The 26,131-nt window shown below is 42.3% G+C and overlaps 1 protein-coding gene across 3 annotated transcripts; it reads left to right on the top strand.

Moving 5' to 3' along the window:
* The first annotated feature begins 14,662 nt into the window (after positions 1-14,662).
* CBY2 (chibby family member 2) lies at positions 14,663-25,614 on the top strand. 3 transcript variants are annotated; one of them, XM_008145563.3, is made up of 3 exons: positions 14,663-14,798; positions 15,093-15,173; positions 24,221-25,614. In XM_008145563.3, exons 1-3 carry the CDS (start codon positions 14,724-14,726, stop codon positions 25,433-25,435), a joined length of 1,371 nt encoding a protein of 456 aa, XP_008143785.1. In that variant the 5' UTR covers positions 14,663-14,723; the 3' UTR covers positions 25,436-25,614. The 3 variants fall into 3 exon arrangements, with proteins under 3 accessions (XP_008143785.1, XP_008143786.1, XP_028007453.1); XM_008145564.3 differs by lacking the exon at positions 15,093-15,173; XM_028151652.2 differs by lacking the exons at positions 14,663-14,798; positions 15,093-15,173 and adding an exon at positions 15,788-15,889.
* Positions 25,615-26,131: the final 517 nt, after the last annotated feature.

Genomic DNA, 26,131 nt, shown 5'->3' with positions numbered 1-26,131 from the left:
AGGTAATCCTATTTTGCTATGAATTTCCCCCTTATGGCTGCTTTTTCTATGTCTATTAGATTTTGGGTCATTGTAGTTTTATTTTTATTTGTCTCAAGGTATTTTTTTATTTCTTTCTTGATGTCATTGTTAACCCATTCATTGTTTAGTACCATTATTTAGCTTCCATTTGTTTATGTTTTTTTTTCCCAGTTTTTTTTTCTTATTATTATTTCTAATTTTATACTATTATGGTCAGAGAAGATGCTTGATCTGATTTCAATCTTCTTAAATTTACTGAGACTTGTTTTGTGGCCTAACATGTGATTTTTCTTGGAAAATGTTCCATGTGCACTTGAAAAGAATGAATATTCTGTTGTTCGTGGTGAAATGCTCTAAAAATATCAATTAAATTTATCTGGCCTAATGTGGTGTTAAGGCTGTTGTTTTCTTGTTGATTTTCTGTCTGGAAATCTATCCATTGATGACAATGGGGTGTTAAATTTCGCTACTATGACTGTATTACTGTCCCTCTCTCCCTTTATGTTAGCTTTACATATTTAGGTGCTTGTATCTTGTGTGCCTAAATGTTTTCAAGGGTTATATTCTCTTGTTGGATTGATCCCTTTATCATTATGTAATATCCTTTTTTTGTACCTTATTTGTCCCTTTGTTTTAAAGTCTACTTTTTCAGATATAGGTATTGCTACCACAGCTTTTTTTGGTTTCCATTTGCATGAAAAACTTTTTTTCTATTCCTTTACTTTCATTCTGTGTATCTCTTTTCAATCTTGTTTTCTTATCCATTTAGCTACCTTATGTCTTTTGATTGGAGCATTTAATCCATTTACATTTAAAGTGATTATTTATAGGTAACTAATTATTGCCATTTTATTATTCATATTTATGTGTTCTTTTCCTCTTCTTCTTAAAGAAGTTTCTTCAACCTTTCTTGTAATACTGTCTTGGTATTACTTTTTAGCTTTTTCTTGTCCAGAAAGCTCTTTATTTCTCCTTTAATTTTAAATGGTAGCCTTGCTGGTAGAATAGTCTTAGTTGTAGGTCTTGGCTTTTTACCACTTTAAATATTTTCTGTCAATTGCTTCTGGTCTGTCAAGTTTCTGTTGAGAAATCAGCTCACAGTCTTATTTAAGTTCCCTTGTAGAAAACTAACTTTTTCCTCTTGCTGCTTTCAAATTTCTCTCTTTAGCCCAGCTGGCATGGTTCATGGTTGATTGTCAACCTATGAACCAAGAGATCACGGTTTGATTCCCAGTCAGAGCACATGGCCAGGTTTTTTTGATGGTTCTTTTGCTATGCAGAAGCTTTTTATTTTGATGTAGTCCCATTTGTTTATTTTCTCCTTAGTTTACATTGCTCTAGGAGCTGTATCGGTAAAGATATTGCTATGACATATGTCTGATACTTTGCTGCCTATGGAATCTTGTAGGACTTTTATGGTTTCCCATCTTACGTTTAAGTCTTTTAACCATTTTGAGTTTATTTTTGTGGATGGTGTAAGTTGGTGATCTAGTTTCATTTTTTTTTGCATGTATTTGACCAATTTTCCCAGCACTGTAGAGACTGTCTTGACTCCATTGTATGCTCTTGCCTCCTTTGTCAAATATTAATTGAGCATAATGGCTTGGGTCAATTTCTGGGTTCTCTGTTCTATTCCATTGGTCTCTATGTCTGTTCTTGTGCCAGTACCAGGCATTTTGAGAACAGTGAGTGGCTTTGTAATATAGCTTGATAGCTGGTATTTTGATCCCTCCAACTTTGTTCTTTTTTCTCAGGATTGCTGTGGCTATTCGGGGTCTTTTTTTATTGTTTAAAGTATTAAACATGTCTCTTTTTTCCCCGATTGACCCCCCAGGCCCTCCCAAACCCCAGGACAAGCCACCACCGCCCCAGTGTCTGTGTCCATTGGTTATGCTAATATGCATGCATACAAGTCCTTTGTTTGACCTCTTTCCCCCCTCCCACTCCCATCTTCTCTCTGAGGTTGGATGGTCTGTTCAGATTACCTTGTCTCTGGATCTATTTTTGTTCATCAGTTTATGTTGTTCATTATATCCCACATATGAGTGAGGACATGTGATATTTATCTTTCTCTGACTGGCTTATTTTGCTTAGCATAATGCTCTCCAGTTCCATCCATGCTGTTGCAAATGGAAAAAAAGTTCCTTCTTTTTTATAGCAGCATAGTATTCCATTGTGTAGTTGTACCACAGTTTCTTAATCTACTCATCTGCTGATGGGCATTTAGGCTGTTTCCAAATCTTAGCTATTGTCAATTGTGCTGCTATGAACATAGAGGTGCATATATCCTTTCTGATTGGTGTTTCTGATTTCTTGGGATATATTCCTAGAAGTGGGATTATTGGGTCAAATGTGAGTTCCATTTTTAATTTTTTGAGGAACTCCATACTGTTTTCCACAGTGGCTGCACCAGTCTGCATTCCCACCAGCAGTGCAAGAGGGTTCCTTTTTCTTCACATCCTCGCCAGCACTTGTCATTTGTTGATTTGCTGATGATAGCCATTCTGACAGGTGTGAGATAGTACCTCATTGTTGTTTTGATTTGCATCTCTCGGATGATTAGTGATTTTGAGTATGTTTTCATATGTCTCTCGGCCTTCTGTATGTCCTCTTTTGAAAAGTGTCTATTTAGGTTCTTTGCCCATTTTTTGATTGGATTGTTTATCTTCTTTTTTGTTAAGAAGCATGAGTTTCCTGTAAATTTGGGAGATTAAAACCGTTATCTGAGATAGCATTGGCAAATATGTTCTGCCATGCAGTGGGCTTTCTTGCTGTTTTGTTGATGGTTTCTTTTGCTGTGCAGAAACTTTTTATTTTGATGTAGTCCCATTTGTTTATTTTCTCCTTAGTTTCATTGCTCTAGGAGTGTATTGGTAAAGATATTGCTGCGACATATGTCTGCTATTTTGCTGCCCATGGAGTCTTTTAGGATTTTTATGGTTTCCCGTCTTACATTTACGTCCTTTAACCATTTTGAGTTTATTTTTGTGGATTTAGGGATCCATCTGTGTCCATTAGCAGCCAGGTAATTTAGAATTAGATAGTTGAGGGGCATCATTCACATTCTTGCCACCACCTCAAATTTCAGTCCTACTATAGGAATAGAGGTGTTTTAGCCTGGCTGGGGTGGCTCAGTTGTTGAGCATCGATCTATGGACCAAGAGGTCATGGGTTCGATTTCCGGTCAGGGCACATGCCTGGGTTGTGGGCTTGATTCCCAGTGTGGGGTATGCAGGAGGCAGCAGGTCACATTTTACTTCATAGAAAGCCAAGCCAGGGAACAAGCAAAGTGACCGATTGGGCATTCTCTTGAGCTATTGTCAAACAAAGCAGCAATGAGTGTGCAGTTATTTGAAATGTATGATGCAGCACTCACACTGAGATATCTCAGCTACAGAGGACACCCTGAGGAGCAACGGGTTCCAGTCCCACAATGGGCTCCCCAGCCCAGAGGACCAGGGCTGGGAAGAGAGCCCCACAGCATATGACTGAAAATCAGCCAGGATTTAGTCCATCTGGGTGAGGAAAGCGACTGGAAATCCAGGCATCCTCTTAAAGGGCCTACGCATAGACTCCCTCTCAGGCATTTACCCTGGGCTCCAGTGGAGGGACAGTGGCCAGGGAGGCAGCACAGACATACAGGGAGAAACTGAGTGGTGTGGCTTCGGTGAGGGCTGGAGGGACAGCCACCATTGTCCCTGTGTTGAGCCCTCCTCTAGTATGGTCACAGGGCAGGTATCATCTTTTTCTGTGTTGAGCTCTCTCTCCACACAACTAAATATGAATCTGAATTAGCCTGATGAAATCTACTCACTCACCCTGATGACTCCCTAAGACCTTGTCTAACCCAATTCATGTACCACCCGAGGCTCCTTCAGTAGCTGAGCCTCACCCTGGGAAAACCACCTTCATGATTATGGCATCTCCCCTGCCAGGTAAGTATCAACAAAACATTGATAGCAAGAATAATAAATAATGAAATTCTGTTGAATTTGCATAAGATTATTAATAATCTACCTGAATTCATTTTAGAATGATGGTTAGAAGGAAGATAATATTATCACTCCTTTTACTTAAATCTGTGGAAAAATACAAAGTCATTTATAAAATTATGAAATCTTGTGGCCATTTTAAGCAATCAAGAGCAATGAACACTATTCCCATATTTCTATTTACTTCCAGTATCCACCAGAGACTGAAAGTCTCTAAGAGGCTAGACAAGAACCAAGAAAATACCGTGAGACATAAATGTCATTAGAGATAGGTTAGTGATTCTCATAAGTACAAGATTTTCATTGATGTTCAGCAGGTCAACGATTCTCTCTCATCACTGATATTTTCATTTCTCTCCCTCTCCCTTTTAATTTTTTAAATACTCCAGATTTTACAAAGCGCGGCAGTAGAATAAAAAACTGGAGTTTCTTTTCATACAAACTTATTTATCTTACATTGACTTCATTTCCTCTGAGGAGGAAACATTGCTTATTCTGTTGCTGAGTATAACTGAGAGTGATCAGTTTCAGAAAAAGTGTAAAATAAAGTTCACTTAATTTCTGGCTATACAATAGATATAAAACTTTCTTCAGGAAAGAAGGTCAGGTTCTTAATCACCTTTGAATAACCAGTTTTACTCAGGAGGCCATAAAGATACGCAAAAATAAAAATTTTTGGACCAGCCTACAAAGATAACAATATCAATGACTCCAGAAAAGAAAATTAGCACAGTTTTAATATATTAACAGTCCATAGGGAAGCCTTTAAATTTTAACAACAGCTCTTTTGGCTTTTAAGTATTTTTTAAAGCTTGGGAACTCATTGTGATCTTTCATTGTCCTGTCACTGGAGAGCATGATAATTTAGGCATTATAGGGAATTCTGTTTACCGAGAAGCAGGGCAAATCTTCATTCTGACTCTGAAGCAGTGCCATTTGTCACCTGTGACAATAAAATGAACTAGATCAAGGCAGAGTGTGAGTACTGGGAGGGATGCACAAGGTGCACTGGGGTGTGGGAAGAAAAGATTCCAATTTCTATTCATGTTTATTTTTCCAAAAACTAGAAAAAAACTAAGTTTTTAAAGCCCATACATGCACTGGCACTGGCACCTTCCTGGGGCCTGAACAGTGTCTCATTTCTTGTTTGATAAGGACCTGACGGAAAGCTGGAGTTCCTCAAGGGTCATGGTGACACCTTTTCTTTCTTTCTTTTTTTAATCTTCACCCGAGGACATTTTCCCATTGATTTTTAGGGAGACTGGAAGAGAGAGGGAAAGACAGAGAGAGACATCAATGTGAGAGAAACACACTAATTGATTGCCTCCTGCACGAGCCCCGACTAGGGCCTGGGCCGGGGAGGAGCCTGCAACCAAGGTACATGCCCTTGACCGGAATTGAACTCAGGACCCTTTGGTCCACAGGCCAATGCTCTATCCACTGAGCCAAACCGGCTAGGGCGACACCTTTCCTTTCATGCGTAGTACAGCAATGGATAGCTGTGCGCATGTGTCAGATAAAGTGGATTACGGATGGTGCTATCCAGTCCTCACTAAACTACTCATCACAAAATGCACATGTTGCATAAGACTATATCTGCAAAGAAATTGAGAGTAGAATGTCAGTAATAACGCAAGACTAAATGGACATGAAGACGGTTTTCGGCTCTCAAAAGGAATTTCAATCGTTGTACTGTTGATATTTGGCTCTGTTGACTGAGTTTGCCGACCACTGCCTTGGCCCATCCTGTCTTCTCCACCCTTGTAAATGCCTATTACATTTTCCAAGTGTTTAGATTAAAAAACCGTGTAGTACCCTATCTTCGTTTTCTCTTACTCTATATCCAAATCTATCAGCAATCTACTTGAAATATATCTAGGATCTTATGATTTCTCACCCTTACTACCATTTTAGTTTACCTCTCTCTGGACAATTGAAATTGGTCCCGCATTCCTGTCTTGTCACATTGCAGTGTGTTCTCCACGATGTGGCAAGGGACATCTTTTTAATCCTGTCAGCTCATGCCCCGCTATGCTGCATACCTCGAAAGGCCGCCCCTCTTGGTCAGAAAAAATCCTCTGACTCTGGTCCTGCCGCCCCCCTGCCTCAGTGCCTTTGCTCCTGCTGGCATGCTCTTCCCCCAGATACTCATGGCTCACACCCTCACCACCGTCAGGCCTTAGCTCAAATGTTGCCTCCTCAGATTGGTCTTCCTTATGACCTGAAATGGCTCACCCTATCACTTTCTAGTCCACTATCCGGTGAACTTTTCTTTAGCATGCCTACCCCTAACGTATATTTGATTTTTAAAAATTTATTTATCGTATATCTTTCTTCACAAGAACACAGCTCCATGAAAACCTAATTTTGTTCATTACTTTCTTGGCACTTAGAACGGCGGGTGGCTCATACCAAATGCTCAGTAAACCATTTTTGAATGATTGAGTGAAATGAATATTCAGCTCTTAGCCAGCAAATACTGCTGATAGATTCAGAAAAAACCCCCACACAAAACCTTAAAGAAACAAGTATTGAAACAAATCAAGTAGTGTTTGCTACACAGCTGAGTGAAGTACAGAGGCAGCTTCCCCTTCAGTAATAAAGCATACACAGTGATATTCTTTCGTGAACCAATTATAGAAAAACATGCCAGAAAGGCTGTGATCTAACCGTAAATAACTTTGCTAGAAACAATGTTCTAATGGAACAATTGTTTAAAATAACATGTGATGGAGTGGCTGCTTTGACTGGAATATAAAGAGGACACTGGGGTCAGGTTACAGGAATAGCTTCACTCTTGACATTTACTGTGTAGTAATTCATAACCAAACGAATGCTGCAAAGCAGGTGAAACCAGAAGTGCACAGTGCGCTAGAGGCAATCATGAATTTGATTAATCTGACTTTAACAAGTGGGAGAGCTGCACAAAGTGCCAACATCTTCGCAGTACTTTGTCCCAGGATGGACAATGACCAAAAAAGTCTTACGCAACAGGGAGTTTCGCAGTAATCTCTTTTTTACAAAAGGACAAATGTACCAAATTTGCTGACCCTTTCTTGTGACAAGTGGATATAAGCAGTGTGCCATCTAAGCACCATACTTTAGAAAGGAAAAACAAAACAATTATTTTTTTGCCTTCATGAAAAAGATGGTATTTTAACAATAAGAGAATTTTATGAAAAAAATTTAAATGATGTGTAAAGGGCTCATAATAGTGCCTGGCACATACCATCACTCAATAAATATTGGCTATTATTACCATTGTATCTCCTTCCCCAAATTCTTCTCTTTAAGTAGATTACAATCCTTTCGAGAGCAAGAAATGGTATCTGATCTTTCCCTCATCCCTCTTTTTTCTTCCTTCCCTGCACTACCAAGCACAGTGCCTTGCTCAATTCAGTTCACCTGAACCTTTTAATCAATACATATTTATTGATCATTATTATGGGCAAAGCCCACCCACAACTGTTTTGAAGTCTTTCACCTAATTTAATCCTCACCACTATCCTAAATTCTAAGAACGATCACACCCATTCTGTCACCAGAGAAACCGAGGTTTAGCAACAGTAAGTGCAGAGGTCACACAGCCAGCTGGGAGTGGAGACAGGGTCCCCATGTAGGTGCTCTGACTTAGAGTTTGTGCCTTTCCAATACCCGGTGCAGCATGAATGTTTCCTCAGACATGATCACCGGAGGAGGTTGTCCTTCCTTACAGTGAAGGAAGTCCGATCTCAGACCCACTTTTTGGAGACCTGAACACATTCAAACTCACTGAGGAAACTGAGCAAATGGAATCCTTGTTAGTTCTTGAAGAAATATTTTAATCAATTTATTTGGCACTATTCCTAGGTCACATGCTATTTGGTAAGCATTCCATTATCATTAAGGAGCAACTAATGGACAATTAATTGAAGGAATTACACACTTAACTAATTTGATGACTTTTAAATTTTGCTTAGATTGAAATGTACATAATCACATCAATCACAATTAGAGTTGTGCTAATAAACAAAGCCTTCAGTTTTGCCCCTGTTGGGCCAGGCTGTTGGGCCACTCCTGTGGCTTCTGCCTACCTGAGATGACCTCAGAGTGGGGCCAGAAATCACACAATCACCTCTTTAGACTTTTTCCCAAGTAAAAAAGAATTTCTTAGTGACTGAAAGTCTTTTCCATTGGATGAGTTTTTTTGTTGTTAATTCTCACCCAAGGATATTTTTTCCATTGATTTTTAGAGAAAGTGGAAGAGAGAGAGAGAGAGAGAGAGAGAGAGAGAGAGAGAGAGAGAGAGAGAGAGAGAAACATCGATGTGAGAGAGAGACTGAGAGAGAGAGAGAGAACATCGATGTGAGAGAGACACATCAATTGGTTTCTGGGAATCAAAACTGAAACCCAGGTACATGCCCTTGGCCAGGAATCGAACCTAAAACCCTTTGGTGCTCAAACCAGTGCTCTAACTACTTAGAACACTGGCCAGGGCTGGATGTCTTTTTAAAAAAACTTTATTGAGGTAACATTGGTTAATAACATTATATAAATTTCAGGTGTACAACATTATAATTCAACATCTATGCACTCTATAGTGTGTTCACCACCTGAAGTCTAATTTCCATGTCACCCACATATTTTATCCCCTTTACCCAATCTGCTGTCCCCTACCCTCCTTTCTCTCACCATTCCATAGTCTATATCTGTGAGTTTATTAGTTCCTTTGTTATTTTTTGTTTTACATTACACATATCACAGTCTTTTTTTTTCTTAATTCTTACCCAAGGATATTTTTCCCCATTGATTTCTAGAGAGTGGAAGGGAGGTAGGAGGAGGAGGAGGAGGAGAGAGAGAAACATCGATGTGAGAGAGACACATCGATTGGTTGCTTCCCACATGCACCCTGACTGGGGCTGGGGAATCTGCAACCCAGGTACATGTTCTTGACTGGGAATCAAACCCATGACCCTTTGGTCCACAGGCTGCCACTCCAACCACTGAGCCAAACAGGCCAGGGCCATGTATTGTAGTCTTTTGATAGAGCCTCACTCTCGGATCAAGTAAACAGATGAACTAATATTAAGAAAATGTCATAACTTTGAGGGGATTTCTAGTGGCTTTTGGATTGAGGAGGGAGGTTTGTAAGGATGCTATACAGCTCTAGAGATCCCCCAGTTTCTATGTTGTTTATGGGGACCTGTCCTGCATATGGTCTTTTTTCTGACTTCACCAAAAAGGATTTACCATCCTGGTTAGCTCTGGAACTTGAAAGTGCCAACTGCCCTACTTTCCAGCATTGCCCACCTTTTTGGTTCCTTCAATATTCCCACAAATGTGAGTGATTCTTCTATCAATAGCAACCATTCACTTCAGTAGCTTCCATTCTATATATTTACTTCCTTCCCACTCAGACTTTTCCAACACTTGATCTTTATTTGTTGCCAGATAGACTCACTGGCAGACTCTTTTGCTCTTCCTAGCTGCTGCCTTCTGCTTCCTCAGCAGGTGAGAGCTCCCAGCCTGTCCCGGGAGCAGCTTGGCCCAAAGCTTTGCTGTATATGGGCTGCTCCTCTGGCTCCAGAGTAGAGCTGCCCCCTGCCCTAAGAGGCAGAAGTAACAAATACTCCCAAGCACATCATGCAATTTGGAGATGAAAGGCATCATGATAATTGACTACATGGCACAACTTCCCATCCCTTTGACAAATGAGAAGGAGAGAAAGGTTAGAACATACCCCTGATGCCCACCTCTGACTCCTGGTAGGGCAGGAGACCCTGTGCTCTCTAATAGACCATCCTGTTTGTTGAATTTTCCCCTGTGGTTCATCATCAGACAGTTGCAGGCGAGGAAAGCCTAGAGAGTCTCGGATGCATGCTTGCCCTTTCCTTTGTTTCTGCTCTACTGTCTGTTTAGATTAGAAACTCATGAAGCATGTCTACCTCTGAGCTCTGGGTAGCATTCACCAGTTGTGGCTGCTCGCAGATCATAAGTGATTGATGATGGTGTTAACCTGAGTAATGACAGGCATTTTGGGTGCAACCTCAAGGAAGCCTCTCAGTACTGAGTCATGGATGCATGCACCCTGCAGAAGTGGAAGGAACCCAGCCAATGGGCAACGGCAGATGCCAGCACCAGAATGGCCCAGCTCAAAATGCTCTTCCCTTAAAGACAAAAAGCAAATTAATCAGAAAGCATACAAACAAACCCTCACACAAGTTGCAGTATCAAGTTTTTCAATCTCGGACAAATTGTAGATCAGCTGCTTGAGATTTTAAGACAAAGGGAGCAAGGCAATTTTGTACGAGGGTGCTAAAACAATGCTTATTTATTGAGAGCTTGCTAAGTGTTGGCTGCTTTGTGTGTGTTATCTAAAATTAGATACAATTTCCTCATTTTGGGGATGAGGAAACTGAACTTCTGAGAGGTAGGGGGACTTGCCTAAGTCACATAGTGTTATGAACTGAATATTTGTGTCCTCCAAAGTCCCTATTTTGGAGCCCTACTCCCCAATAGGAATAGTGATGGTATTTGGATGTTTGGCTTTTCATTTAGGTTTAGCTGAAGTCTTATGGATGGGATTAGTGTGTTATAAAAGAGCAGAAGAAATCAGAACTCTCCATCATGTAGGGACACAGTGAGAAGGTGGCCATCTGCAAGCCAGGAAGTGGGTCTCATCAGGAACCAAATCTTCTGGCACTTTGATCTTGGACTTCCAGTCTCCAGAACTATGAGAAATAAATGTTTGTTTTCTAAGCCATCCTGGTATTTTCTTATAGCACACAGAGCTGACTAAGACACTTAGTAATTAACTATTTCTTGGCCTTCAGATTTGCACACAGGTCTGCTGACTGACACCAGTGTCCATGACCTTGCTATTTGTATCTCATTCATTCTTGTCAATGCCAGTCCTTTGGGTTTAGGAAAAGAAGTTATTTTCATGCTAATGTGGCAGGACTGTCCATGTGTTCATTGCTTTCTTTCATTCCTCTGGCACTTTCCCTCACAGGATGGGGTGGGTAGGGTCTTTGATCAGATAATGGTGGGTAATGAGTTACTATTATGCTCTGAGAGCCATCACTATCAGCCAGATATGGTGGCTGCCCCTTTACCCGGGGGCCAGGCCCCTGAAGAGAAAGAGGCAAAAGACTATGGCAGAGGTGAGGAAGGAGAGAGCCCACAGAGACAGACCCTGGACATCCATCAGAGGAGCTCTCTGGTTGACAGGTTGGTGGTGCAATGGGGAAGGAAATGATTTGCACCATTGCCTGGACCCTGGGAGGTTTTGTGATCGTCCAATAGTAAGACTTCCTTTCTAGGAAATGAACTGTACCATAAGTTCCCCATGATATCACAGATAAAACTTTAGAAAACCACAAAGGTACTTAAATGGGGTAAGTTCTCTTAGATATGGCCTCAGGATGTGCCTGGGTTAAGAATTTTATCACCCTGGAGGGAACTAGGGGCCAGATGGCCAAAAGATCAGGGAAGGCAGTGGGACTAAGAGTAGGCAAAATAATATAATGTAAATAACACATATGAATAACATATAATAGTAATAAAGTACATCAGGCTTATTAGCAGAGTCTTTTATCCATGGGCTAGAGCATGTGCTCCTTGGCACTAGATGTGGCTTCTGTGGGAGAAAGAGGTTCTATCTGCTGGAGATGGGCCACATTATGGGTTTAGGGACCCCCCAGGGTGGACTATATGCCAATGATGAATGGTAGGACCTGCCTACATACCAGTGACTCTAATTCAGTGAAATAACATATCAAGTGTTGAGCACAGTGCTGGTGCTCATTAGGTGTTCAGTTAATATCAGCTTCTGTTATGCACTGAATTTTGTCCTCCCAAAAAGATATGTTGAAGTCATAACCCCCAATACCTCAGAATTGGATCAAATATAATTAGCTAAGATGAGGTTATACAGGAGTAGGGTGGACCTTAACCCAATATAACTGGTAATATTATAAGAAGAGAACAGATACTGACGCATGAGGGGAAAACCTATGTGATGATAGAGGCAGAGGCTGAAATGCTACTCTGCAAATTAAGAAAGACCGAGGGTTGCCAACAATCACAGAAACTAGGAGAGAGGCGAGGAAGAATTCTCCTGGTTTCAGAGGGAGCATAATCCTGCCAATACCTTGATTTTGAAGCTCTGGCCCCCAGAACTGCGAGACAACAAATTTCTATTGTTTTAAGCCATTCATTTCATGACCCTTTGTGTGGGCTGTTCTAGTAAATGAAAACAGCTACTTCCTTCTCTCTTTTGTCTTCCTAGCTCATCCTCAAAGGTAGATGTTAAGGTATTTTAATGAGATGTGTGTATAAGAGAAAACTGAACTGTGCTTTCTTGGTTTCATGTTCAATTCTCAACCCCAGTCAGGGTGTGTTCAGGAGCAACCAATCGAAGTGTCTCTCTCATGCCTATATCTCTCTCTCCCTCCCTCTCTCTCTTCTCTCTCTCTCTCTTCCTGCCTTCTGCTCTGTCTGAAAATCAATGTTAAAAATATACTTGGGTGAGAATTTAAAAAAAAAGAAAGAACCATTGGAGAAACAAAAAACAGTAAATATTGACGAGGATGCAGAAAAACTGGAACCCTTATGTATTATTGGTGGGAATGTCAATGATGGTGTAGCTGCTGTGGAAAAAAGTATGGAGATTTCTCAAAAGAGTAAACTGAATATGATTCAGCAATTCCATTTCTGGGTATATACCCTCCAAAATTCTAGCAGTATCTCGAAGAGATACTTGCACACTTGTGTTAATTGCAGCATTATTCACAATAGCTAACAGGTAAAACAGCCCAAATGTTCATCAATGGGTAAGTAAAATGTGGTATATAAATAGAAAGGAATATTATACTGCTTAAAAAAAGACATCCTGTCACATGCCCTGATATGAAGGTATCTTGAAGACATGATGCTAAGCCATTAAGCCAGTCACAAAAGGACAAATACTACTCATATGAGGTATCTAAAATAGTCAAAATCATAGAAATAGAATGTAGAAAGATGGTTGCCAGGGCAGCAGATCTTGGGGCGAGGGTTAGTGTTAATGGCCATAGAATTTCAGTTTTGCATGATGAAAAGGTTCTATTGCTCAGCAATGTGAATATACTTAACACTATTGAACTGTATATTTACAAATATTTAAGATAGTAAATTTAATGTTATGTGTTTATAACTACTATTTAAAAACAAAATTTTAATTTCAATTAAACAAAAAAAAACCACCCTTGGAGAAATTCACATTTAAAATGAGAAATTCTTTGATCATGTGATTAATTACCTTCTTGCTTTATATTTGAGTTGCTGTATATTAGATTTTCTTAGAGTGATACTTGCTGGTAACTTGGGTGTGGGAGACTCCATTGGGCATTTAGGTGTCCTTGAATTTGCTGACCCCGATTTACCACTCTCTTCCCCTGCATATGGCATAATAATGCAGAATTGGAGCTCTCTGTCTTATTAGAGGCTCAAGATACACAAGAGGGCTTGCACTAACGGTCACTAGAGGCAAAAGAGTGGACAAAATTGAGGTCATGGGGCAGGGCTGCCCCCTTCACAAAGCCCAGATGTCAGCATTGTGGTCTTGATGCAGTTTATACATATGGTAGAATAAAAATATATATTTGGTCTTTGTTCCTAGTTCCTGGTACAGAGCTCCTAAAACCTTTAAAATATCCTGGGTGATAGATGTGTCTTTTATTATTCATAAGGAGCCCCTTGGAGCACATAAGTGTATGCTAAGAGGTGACTCCTGGTGAGGCCCCTAGATAGCTTTGGGATTGGAGCTGATTGCCAGATGAATCAGCTATGTGGTGAGAGGGTGGATACTTTCAGCCCCCTGAGCCCCACCTCTGGAAAAGGGGATGGGAGTGGGCTGGAAATTTTCAATCACCAAAGATCAATGATTTAATCAATCATGACCATGTGGTGGGACCTCCATAAAAACGCATAAACAACAGGGTTTGGAGAGCTTCTAGGTCAGTGAATGCATGGAGATCCTGAGAGGCTGACATGCCAGTGAATAAGGATGGAAGGTTTACATCTATCTCCATCTTGCCCTAAGCAATTCTTCCATTTGGCTGTTCCCAAGCTGCATCTTTTATAATAAAACAGTAATTGTAAGTAAAGTGTGGTTGTTATTTTTTTTAGTTCTGTGAGCTATTCTATCAAATTATCAAACCTGAGGAGGGCGTTGTGGGAATCCCTGATGTAGTCAGTTAGTCAGAAATACTGGTGGCCCAGGCATTTGAATTACGGGCAGTTTTGTGGGAACAAGCCTTTAACTTTGGGACTCGATTCCAACTACAGATAGATTGTGTTAGAATTGAATGGAATTTCAGGATGTCCAGCTGGTGTCAGAGAATTGGAGAACTGGTTGGAGTCAGAAAACATACTGCATTTCATTTTTTCTCAGTCTGGAAAGAGTTCAGTTTGGGTTTCTTCCTTGTTGAGTAATCCAACTACAAGTAGACAATGCCACCTCTGAAGACAGGATAGCGATCTGAGCCCAGCCTAGCAGGAGGGATGCGAATGGCAGCCAAAATGACCAAACAGGGGGCTAGTGTTTGGACTATTATGTGTCACACTGACCCTGACCAGGCAAGTGGACACACCAGGGTGAGCTTTTTCTGACTGCCAGATGTCTCATTCCTGCCTGAGATGCTCAGAGACAGAGACCATGAGCCTTGAAAAGCACTATATTGTTTTGTGATGTCACCTCTGGAATGTTCTGAGTGTTTTGGTGACCAACTTCTGCATAGGACCTATACCTGGCACCTAACATTGGTATGGCTTTTTACTTGAGATAAAAATAATAACCTTAGAAAGATAGTAGGTATCTCTGCTCCAAAGACTTTTGGAAGGCTTTGACACCAACCACAATACATATCTTAATTTTTGTTCAGATGTTGATAAAGCCCCTTATCAGATATCATCTTCACGTTCTTTCAAACTGTTTTTCATAAAGTACATAATTTGCAAGAGGAAGTAAGTGAGTAGAAAGTCCTGTGTTTTACAGATGAGTGATTGAGGCCCAGATGATGGGCTGGGAAGCAGACATCTTATTTTCTCTTTCCACAGCACTCAAGGCCACATTTTACAAGAAAAAGAGATACCAGATCTGAAAGCCTAGAAATTCCAATCAATGTGGTTCTACCTCAGGTATGGATAATCACAGAAGGATGAAAAGTATCAGTTTTAGCCAGTATACCCCTCCTCTTTCAAAACTCTAGCAAGATGTGATAGGATGACATCTATAGAGTAGTCAAGACCTTGATTTTAGTTGTGTGCCAGCTGCCAACCAGCTGTGTGCGTTGGGGAGGCCACTCAGCCACTGTGGGTCTTGGGTCCCTCATTCCTCGAATGAAGAGGGTGGGTTAGGTGATCTGTTAAGACCTTCCAGCCCTAACACATGACACTCTGAAATAAGCCAATCTTCTGAAAATTAGGTCTTTTGGTACCTGTGCCACCACTCTGGGTTTTTGGAGGAGAATTAGAACCGGGGCTTGCAATCAAATGCATATAACTCAACCCATGAGAAGAAGACCTAGTACATACACTGGGATAGAGGGTCATTTGGAAGTGTCAAGAGAATTAAGGCCTGCTGTTCACCCAAGACTGAGTGTAAGGGTGGACACAAGGGATTCAGAACAGAGACCAATGAAAGGAGGAAGTCTTGACAGGCTGGAGGTTCTCAGTTCTCCTCCTGCTAAGCAGCCGTTTCCCTGGTGGGGTTCTCCTGAATGGATTGTGTCCACAGCTGCTATGTCACAAAGGGGGCAACCTTACTTCTCCAGAGTCACCTAAGGCCCTGTTGGAAGACCATGGCAGTGCAACCAGAGGGGCTGAAATGTAGGGTGGAGGAGTCCAATGCAGAGGTAACTATCTGAAACCTCTGTCCAGGGGTGTGGAGGGACAGTATTGACTACCTGTGTTACATGTTTTGAGAAGAACAAGATTAGAAAGAAAACCTTCAGCATTCTTTCCACAGGTGGAGGTAACGGTAACAGTCTAGGCAAGTATGTTCAGCAGGAGGACAAATATAGGACAAAAAAGCATTCTGGCTATTTGTTTTCACATTGTTCTATAACTCTGTAGTGAACAGCTACTTCTCCGTTTCAGCTCATGAAGCTTAGAACATAAGCTAACTTCCTCCTGATCATTAGACAGGATGGCTTTCCCACAACTGTAGGAACCTTGTTTTAGGTTTGATTCTTTCCACGTAAAATACTTATGCAGGTCTGTTGGCCACTACTCTCCTGACGGTGGGTGTTGCTCCTTCGGTTTGTTCTCAGCTCATGTAAATCAATGTTTGTTTTGCTACGGGACCGGCGGAGGGTGCCAACTTGAAGATGGGGTTGGGCATGGGCCCTGAATAGGGTTTGAAATAGTGATCATGTGATGGTGAGTTAGGAAAGTCTTCAACCTAGCATAACTCTCCCTGCCAGCCTCCCAGAAACAACCCAGCATGCGGAGGAGAGAAAGAGAAAAGAACTGGAGAGTGGTTTCAAAAGACTCGAGCTTGTTCTGGGGCCATCCACTTCCTGTGCTGCAGGACCTGACACTGATGCTGGGGTCCAGGTGTGCATGGATGGGAGGATACCTGCTGCCTGGGCACATGTGCCCCTTATGGGCAGATATGGCATCATGGGTACACCTGCCATGGGGACATAAGCCACGTACCAAGTTTCAGACACCTGCCAGGATGCTCTAGGCTGGTGCACTGGGGGAGGGGTGTGGTCATCTATAAGTTTAGATTATCTGAACTGTACCACCACCGGGGCTGTGAGAGGGACCAATGAATTCGCTGGACCTCCCCCAATAAGATGGTGCATGGCTTGGGGAAAGGGATTGATGTGGTTAACAAGGGGAGGGAGAACTGTCTACCAAGCACTGATTTGATCATGTGTTGAGCCCTGAGCCATGCAAGTATGAGGCAGAGATTATACAAGTACAGGAACTGGGAATCCCAGGAACCCTACTAATAACAGCAGAGCTGGAGTTAGGGGCTTAAACCCAGGTTAACGCCCACTCACTCTGCTACACCACAAGCTGGGCATATGCCACCTGGCTGGGCCAGGCCATGCCTTAGCCCTCTGCTTCTTCTCTGTCTTTTATAGATAGTGCTTCATCTCCCTGCATCTTACCTGTTTGCACCTGACCTTCCTGCATGTATCTGCCATATGCTGTTTTATTCTGAAACTGAGTCCATTCGTTTTAGAAGGGAATTGCATCAGCAGTTCTGTGTCTCAGTGCCTTTGGCCTCCCAGCTCTCAATCATGCTGGGCATTGGGGCTCCTCAATTACATTGCAAATGCCTATAACTCACTAATTGTTATCACCTTTAGGTCTTTCCAGGTCTTATTGATTTCCAGTTTTTCTTCCTCATATTAAATATTTGTGTTTTCTGATCTATTTCCCTTCAGCACATTAAGTTGCAAGCCATCAGTGTTATTTCCTGCGCAAGCTAGCTGACCTCCTGGTTCCTTTGGTACATATGTTTATAACGATTCAGTTCTCATAGGCATTCCTGTTTCCCCAACTGAGCACTATCTGTGAATTTCATGAGGATGTTTACTACTAGATCATTAATGAAGTATTTATACTCTGAAAGCATCCTCCAGTGCCCCCTCATTCCTCCACTTGCCTTTTCTCAATCCCATTTGGTTGGGCTTGTTCTTCGGAAGTTATGGAGTCTGCTGACAATACGGATATCTCTGCCAATTTGAACCAACTGTTAGAAGGAAGATTTCATGAGATTCTGTGTTAAGCAATTAGCTGAAACTACCATACACAATGACATATTTATCCTCTTTGCTGTTAATGTTATAATTTATTAAAATCAATTACATTCACCTGTGAATTACCCTCTTCCCTCCAGGCTTAGCAGAACTTTCAGGGATGTTCTAGGGGCTTTTTGTCGGCTCATATCTTTTGTCAGGGCTCAAGGACAGAATAATTTAGCTTACGAAACCAACCCAGTGAGACCACTGGTCAAGGTGACCTCCTGAGAAGGAGCTGGCTTCACACATAGGCTAAGGAGGCCTGGGATTTTGTACCTCATGTATTTGCTTAGCACAAATGCTCACGTTTTGGAAAGTCCTTTTGTAAAGAAATATATTCAGCATTTGCTACAGGCCAGGAATTTTGTTTAAGCCTTACAAGTAGACCTGGCCATCTGGTCTTTATGACAGCTTGCCTACCACTTTCTTGGCCTCTCAGAACACTTAGGGAAATAGGCAGACCAGCTACATTTAGGTTCATTTTAGAGGTGACATTCAGAGTAGCTAAGTGACTTTCTGAAGAGCATTCAAAGATATGGGACATTTGAGCCCAAAGTTACTGAGAATTTGCGGCCTCTGCATTCATTAGATTATAGGTTCAAGATGGTGATATGGACAACCAGCATGCCCGAGGCATTTGTATGCAGATGAAGACTACATAGATGAATCTACAGTTTTGTGAGATTCACATAAGGAGACTTTCACTGTTACACCACTTATATTATGCAGCAACAGCTCTGCAGTTTAAAAATATGAATTGAAATGAGGACATAGCTTTATCAAATACACTAGTATATTAAGACAAACAAATCACCACTTTTGTAAGCCAAAAATGGCACAATGTTAACAGTTCCACATATTTCAACCTAATATCTCCTCCTTAGCTTTCATTGAATTTTGGTTTGATTAGCAAGGACTCATTACGCCTCCACTGTATATGAAATGTGCTGTTCTAATTTCCAGGACTAAGGATGTAAAAAAAGAAAAGGGACAGGTCATTGTCTTAGGGAGTTGCAATTTATTCACCTAGGGAGAAGACAGGACAGAACATAAGAGAAGCACTGCAAAGTAATTATATCAACAGATGCAAACTAAAGCATCTGGCCTTTGTGCGGAGCTAGGGTGAGCATGCCGTCTTGAGTCAGCCTGGCATTAAACCATGGCTTTGCCCCCTTCTCGGCTATGTGATCTGAGGTAGAACCATGGTGGCTCTTTGGTAAGACATTACATAGGAATGTGGAAGTCAATGATCACATTGTCATATAATAGTCATTCAGTAAGTATTATTTTCTTGTTCTTGTTCTATAAATCTTTCTCTAAGGAAACGCTAAACAATTTATCTTCCTAACCAAAGTACACACTTGCATATCTGTAGCTCACTATAAACCAAGAAAATATCCCATTTTATTATTTTATTTTGAATTCTACAACAAACTGCGGTGGGGCAGCATTTATAGTAAGGTTGTGCACTGCAACAACAGTTGTAAATAGCACCCTCTAGAGTTTGTCATTGTACAACCTGCACACACGGGGTGGCTCTGAATCATGTTAGCATCCATGTATTCTACACATGGAAATCCAAGCATGGAAATGAAAAGACTTTAAAAGGTCATGCACCCACACAGTGCAGAGCCAGGACTCCCCAGGTGTCCAGCCCCAGGTCCCCTCCTTGCTGCCTGCATTAATGCTTGTGGAACTTGGACCTCTCTCATTTGCACCAAAAAATAGTTGGTGGTAATAACTGACTTTTTAAATTGACTGGAAGTTCCCTGAGGGAAAGGTCTGAGACCAGATGCTAAAGTAATGTTAGTTGATTCATTAACATAAATGTGGAAGAATAATGGGCGCAATAACATTCAGAGTGGGACTAGATTAGGGTGAGGAGTTTTCACAAGGCCAGGAAAGAGCTTTCATTTGAGGACTAAGTTCAGCTGGTCTGATTGCAATCAGGGAAAAATCATGGGAAAGAAAGAATCTGTCTTGGCATAATGTTTTCCCCAAGTTCAATCAGGACTCTTGGCATATCTGAAATGCCTGTATATTTAGTATCTTCTCACTTTCAGAAATAGAAAAGATGCTGCTTTACTTTAGCCTCATCTTGGGTAGATGAGGCTAACATTCTTGGGTAGATGAGGCTACATTCTTGGGTAGATGAGGCTAACATTCTTGGGTAGATGAGGCTAACATTCTTGGGTAGATGAGGCTAAAGTGAAGATGTTTTTAAAGACTAGGCCATGAGTCAGTAGTGGATTTGATTTCTTTCTTGGTCCTGTCTGGAGATAGAAGGAAAGATATTAGGACTCAGTTATAAGGGGATAATTTGGTCTTCTGGGTAAGGAAGTAAAGGAACCTATTAGTCCATCAACATTTTCTGGATCAGGAGTGGTGGGCATAGAACAGAGAAGGCAACAGGGTCTTGTTAGGAAGTGTTGACCATTTAAGGGAGGGGACAAGATGTTAACTAGGTTGGTAAAAGAATTCTGCTGGGGGCATTGTGGTACCCTTTCACAAACATGGATCTGTGGACCCAGAGAAAGTTAGACTAAAAGGGTATTTAGAGGTAATGCCACCAACCCTTCATTATACTGAAGTGGAAACCACGGTCGGCAGGTGAGAGGATGTGACTAAGGCCGCCTGATGGCGTGCATAAAGATAAGGACCCAGATACCAGATTATCCATAGCTCTGGATCCATCACTATACGTTAAGTTTTTATTTAGTGCATTTCTGTTGAGGGGACAATAAAAAATTCATTGATTACTCAGTTCAGAAAGTGAATATAGAATAATGGCAGCTGAATAGGATGGTTTAAAGGCCAACAGGGATTCTCTGAACAGGTATAAACATTATACATTTCTCTTTGGACATTCACTTAGATCAAGAAGACTACCTCTCTGATTGAAATCAAACAATCCTAAAAAGGAAATAAGACAATTAGGGAAATTTGAACGTGGACTCAGTATTTGCTGATATTAAGAAATTATTGCTAAATTTTAAAAGGATGATAATGGTATAATGATTTTGTTTAAAAGATACACATTGATGTATTTATGGATAAAATGAGAATGTCTACACTCTGCTTTAAAACAATCCAGTGACAAGGGAGTGGTTGTGGAATTGGCTGATGGGATATATGAAACTATTTTGGCCTCAATTTAATAATTACTGAAGCTAGGTGATGGGTACATGAAACAATGTACACATCTAATAATTATTAGATTATTCTCTTTATCTTTTTATGTATGTTTGAAATTTTCTATAATGAAAAGGTAAGGAAAAAGTGTGTTGACCCCCAAAATACTGCAAATCCTTTGATAAATCCATGGCGATCCCCATGTGTATTCCTCACACATATAAGTCCAGGGAACCAGAACTGGGTTTGTGGATTAGCAAGTGAACTGATACAGGTTATTTAACATATCTAAGTTTCAGTTTCTCCATCTGTAAAATGGGAATACTAATAACACCTTTTAAATTCAGTGTTGTGAGGAAATTCGGTAGATAGAATGCTTAGCTCAGGGCCTAGCACAAAACTGAGGCTCAATATTTGTTTCCTTCTTCCCTTCCTTTTCAGGATTGGGATACACACCCTTGGCTAAAACAGCATTTTCCATAATAAGATAGGCTAGAGTAAGACGCTGCTGAGATGGAGCCTTGCATTGTTTCTGGTTTGAGGATGGAGAGGACCTCTCCAGTTGTACTCCTTGTCAACCGTGGCTAATCTTTCCAGAAATCTAGATCAAAGGACCTTAAATTTACAAGGACCTGGTGTGGACTATCCACCATGAGGTTCATTCTGATCATAGGTTCAGCCACAGGAGCCAATGTGCTTTCCCAGTTGAGAAATATAAAAACCATGGAGGCTGGATTTATTTAAAGCAAATAAGGATGTGATTACAGAATGTCCTCACACCCTCACTATCTGGAAGATTAAGCACATCCTTACAAAGTTAATGATGTGCTTATTGTAAAGTTAATGGAATAGAACTGTGCTTCTATTTGTCTAGCTCATTGGGTCTTAAGGAATTCTAACCAACCTTATACACTGTGCAGATTATCTCTACACACACACACACACACACAGTATATGTTTAGAGATATACAAATACACACTATATAAATATAGTGTATAACCTGACTTATTTTCTATCTTCTCTATCTGTAAAATAGTGAAAGTAACCTAAGAAATAAGGAATTTATATTTGGAGAGCATTGCAATGTACTTGGGTGAAATGTTTTCAGTGTATTCAGAAGTAAACATCATGACCATATTTTTATTTAAATGTATTGCTGCGGTTGCTGCATCTTCTCCAGGACGCATTCCACCTGTTCACCACTTTTTGAATACATCTCAGAAGTCTTCCATTAGTGAAGCCTCCTTTTCCTGATAACACCTTACACTGCTGTGCCACCTGGCAGCTTTAAAATCACTTTTGCACTCCTTATCTCATTCAGTCCTCACAAAGTGTTGTGAACCAAGCAGGGCACGCGTTATTTCCATTTTTCAGGCACATTTCACTGACTTTCAGTGTTGGAAGGTGCCTGATTTGAGATCATGGAGTTTGACAGCCTTGTTGTTACTAGTGAAAAATCTGGGTCTCAGAGAGAGTGGAGCGCTCTTCGTTTCACGTGCGAATCAGCGGCAGAACCGTGACTCTCATTATTGGTGAATTCCATGTTTGTAAATTTGCCTATTTTTTTTCACTAAATTTTTTTTGTAACCCCAAATCAGTACTCACGGCACTTCCTCGGCCAACCAGGGACATGCACAGAGTGAGGAAACATTTGAGTTACCTGACGCAGACGTTCTCAGTTGAGGAGCCTTCTTGTGTCAGCTCTTCTACTGTGAAATAGTGTTTATTTCACAGCTTATTTAGTACCCGGTTTTTCACATTTTCGTGCTTTTGGTTGGTGATTTCACTGCCGAAAATCGCCCTCAAGCGTAATGTTGAAGTGCTGTCTAGTCTTCCCCAGCACAAGAGGCAGGGATGTGTCTCACATTGAAAACAGGCAAACCTGGTTCAGGCGTGAGTTACAGTGCTGTCATCAGAGCTCAACGTTAATGAATCAACAATACATATTACACAAGGTGTCTTTCAACAGACACAAAGGTAAGGTGACCAGACGTCCCGATTTTTAACAATTTGTCCCGCGTCCTGCGGCGTTTTAAAAAAGTCCCGATTTTTGGAAAGAATGCACGACAAGCTAGGGAACGGCGGGAGAACGGGAAGGGAATATAAGGTTTTCGGCGGCCATGTGGCTATTTAGCCAGGATGTGAGTTTTATATTATTTTTGTTAATTTTATAATGTTAAACTTTAATAATAACAAATAATTGTTGAGAGCTGATTATCGAGAACTGCTTATCAAAGTTCGCATTGTTGATCAGTTGTTAGAATTCGACCACCATTGTTTGGACTTAATGAACAATGGCATGTTTTGGGATTGGCAACGACGAAAACATTTTGTAACTGTCTCTCAGACGATACACATCGTACTGTGTGCTAGTAAGCTAGTTAAACAAGTGATGTCATTACAAATCAGCTATTCAGATAATTTAGGTAAGTAATTTATTTATTTATTTATTTCATAAATACATAAATTTTCTTGAATTTAGCAGACAGTACTCGTATTATTTATATTTTATAGTGGCGGCAAAAAGTCTAGCGCCGGCCTTGAAAGTGAGAATTACGACTTAACGTTAAGGCAAATTCAGAGGAAAAATAATACAAGTTAGTATTATTATTTAGAAAGAAATATAGGATTATTAAAATAATTTTTAAAATATAGTTACTTTATAACAGTCAAATTAATTTAATTTATAAACTAACAATAAAATATGTTCATGTAATTATGTACCTACTTACTGTGTTTTTAAGCAATATGTATATAATAATTTATAATATAATTTTAAATTAGTTTTTTTAGAATTTTAACATAATGAGTAAGAAAAGAGGATGCAAATTCAACGATGATCTAAGAAGTGAATTTCCTTTTATTAAAAAAACCAAAAGCGATTACAATATAGACCAAATTTTTAATCAAGAACCGCCCCCCACCCCCCACCCCTGTCAATGGTGTCCCGCTTTACCAATGTTAAAATCTGGTCACCTTACACAAAGGTGATGTGCTGACTGGTGGATGAAAATGTGACCAGAGGCTCTCGGGAACCTAACCTTGTATTTCTCCCGGTAGTCATGGTTCAGTATTCATAACTCCGTGTTCTCGGAAATTTCACAGAACAGCACTGCGGGGAGGAATGAGGATCAACCGCCTTCCCTTGTGGGGACCCCAAGAGGCCAGGTGCAGAAGCGCCTACTGCGTGGCCGAGCCAGGCCAGACTCTCAGCCGGGGGTTAGCGCGGGGTGTCAGCCAGCCTGGGGTGTGTCCGCCCCGCCACTAACTCTGGGCCCCCCTTCTCTCCGCAGAGGGGCACGGCCGAGCCCTTCCTGAGGCTCCACAGCTTGTACTCCAGCCCGCGCTGCCCCAGGCAGGCCGCCCTGCCCAGGCCGGGCCGCCGGGTGGTCAGCCAGCACTCCTACCCGCTCAACCGCTTCTCCTCGGTGCCCCTGGACCCCATGGAGCGCCCCACCTCCCAGGCGGACCTCGAGCTGGACTACAACCCTCCCCGCGTGCAGCTCAGCGACGAGATGTTCGTGTTCCAGGACGGGCGGTGGGTGAACGAGAACTGCCGCCTGCAGTCGCCCTACTTCTCCCCCTCGTCGTCCTTCCACCACAAGCTGCACCACAAGCGGCTGGCCAAGGAGTACCTGCTGCAGGACGAGAACAAGTGCCTGCGGGAGGAGAACCGCGCGCTGCGCGAGGAGAACAAGACCCTCCGCAAGGAGAACAAGATCCTGCAGGTCTTCTGGGAGGAGCGGAAGCTCTCGCCGGGCCGCGAGGACAGCCGGGCCGCGTCGCCGCTGCTGCGCAAGGACAGCGCGGCCCAGGAGGCGGCCAAGAAGGAGCCGGCGCTGCAGGGGCGCCGCAGCAAGGAGAACAGCGCCCTGCGGCTCCTCCGCGAGGAGAACCGCGCCCTGCAGCAGCTGCTGGAGCAGCGGAAGGCCTACTGGGCCCCGGCCGAGGAGAAGACCGGCCCCGCGGAGGAGAGCAACCCGGCCCCCTCGCCCCTCGAGGAGCCGCACGGCCCCGGGCTGCTGCCGGACGCGGGCGCGGGCCTCTCCCCCTTCGAGGAGCCCAAGGGGCCGGCGAGCCCGCAGGACGACGCCAAGACGCTGCGCGCCCTGCGCGAGATGGTCAGCAACCTGGCGGGCTCCTCCCGGGAGGAGGAGAGCAAGGCGGCCGCGGGCCTGGCGGACGGCAGCCAGCCCCTGGAGCTGCTGCGGGAGATGAACCAGGCGCTGCAGGCCCTGCGGGTGGAGAACCAGAGCCTGCAGGTCCTGCGCGAGGAGAACCGGCTCCTGCAGGAGGAGAACCGCGCCCTGCACGTGCTGCGCGAGGAGCACCGGCTGTTCCAGGAGGAGAACAAGGCGCTGTGGGAGAACAACAAGCTGAAGCTGCAGCAGAAGCTGGTCATCGACACGGTGACCGAGGTCACCGCCCGCATGGAGATGCTCATCGAGGAGCTGTACGCCTTCATGCCGGGCAAGAACAAGGACCCCAAGAAGCCCCCCAGGGTCTGAGGCCGCCAAGGCGCGCAGGGGCACCGAGCTGGGGGCACAGCGTATTCGGCAGAAGAAAACCTCCTGCCTTTAGTTTCCTCGCCTGCCTTCACCCACTAGCTCGTGCCTGTTGAGCAGAACGATCGGCCTTCCTAAACTCAGAGCAGTAATAAAGGCGAGAGGAGGCTGGGTCCAGTTAACACGGCGCTGCTCTGCCTTTTTCTTTCGTGTTTTTTTTTTTTTTTTAAAGCAGTTTTAGGTTTACTGCAAAATTGAGAGGAAGTTACAAAGGTTTCACATATACATCCACCTCACGCATGTGTACTCGCTCCCATCAATAGACCCCACCAGAGGGCACACTTGTTAAAATTGCTGAGCTTCCATTGGCACATCATCATCACCCAAAGCCCGTAGTTTACATTAGGGTTCACTCCTGGTGCTGTATATCCTATGGGTTTGGACGAATGTCTAATGATATGTATTCACTTATGTATCACACAGTATTTTTACGGCTCTAAAATCCTGTGATAAGTGAATACACTTGCTCCCCTGTTCATTCCTCCCTATTAACCTCTGATCTTTTTACTGTCCCCGTAGTTGTATCAGAAGGTCATAGAGTTGGAATTGTACAGTGTGTGTGTAGCCCTTTCAGAATTTGCTTCTTTCACTTAGTAATGTTCCTTTAAGACTCCTCCATGCCTTTTCATGGCTTAATAG

Source organism: Eptesicus fuscus, chromosome 8, assembly GCF_027574615.1.
Source record: "Eptesicus fuscus isolate TK198812 chromosome 8, DD_ASM_mEF_20220401, whole genome shotgun sequence".
Classification (NCBI taxonomy): domain Eukaryota; kingdom Metazoa; phylum Chordata; class Mammalia; order Chiroptera; family Vespertilionidae; genus Eptesicus; species Eptesicus fuscus.
This window is presented reverse-complemented; position numbering and strand designations above follow the sequence as displayed.

Coding starts and splice junctions, on each gene's coding strand:
- CBY2 (XM_008145563.3), top strand. CDS start 14,724: ATGTCACCTCTGGAATGTTCTGAGTGTTTTGGTGACCAACTTCTGCAT. Junction 14,799..15,092: donor ATACCTGGCACCTAACATTG/GTATGGCTTTTT, acceptor CTCTTTCCACAG/CACTCAAGGCCACATTTTAC. Junction 15,174..24,220: donor TCAATGTGGTTCTACCTCAG/GTATGGATAATC, acceptor TTCTCTCCGCAG/AGGGGCACGGCCGAGCCCTT.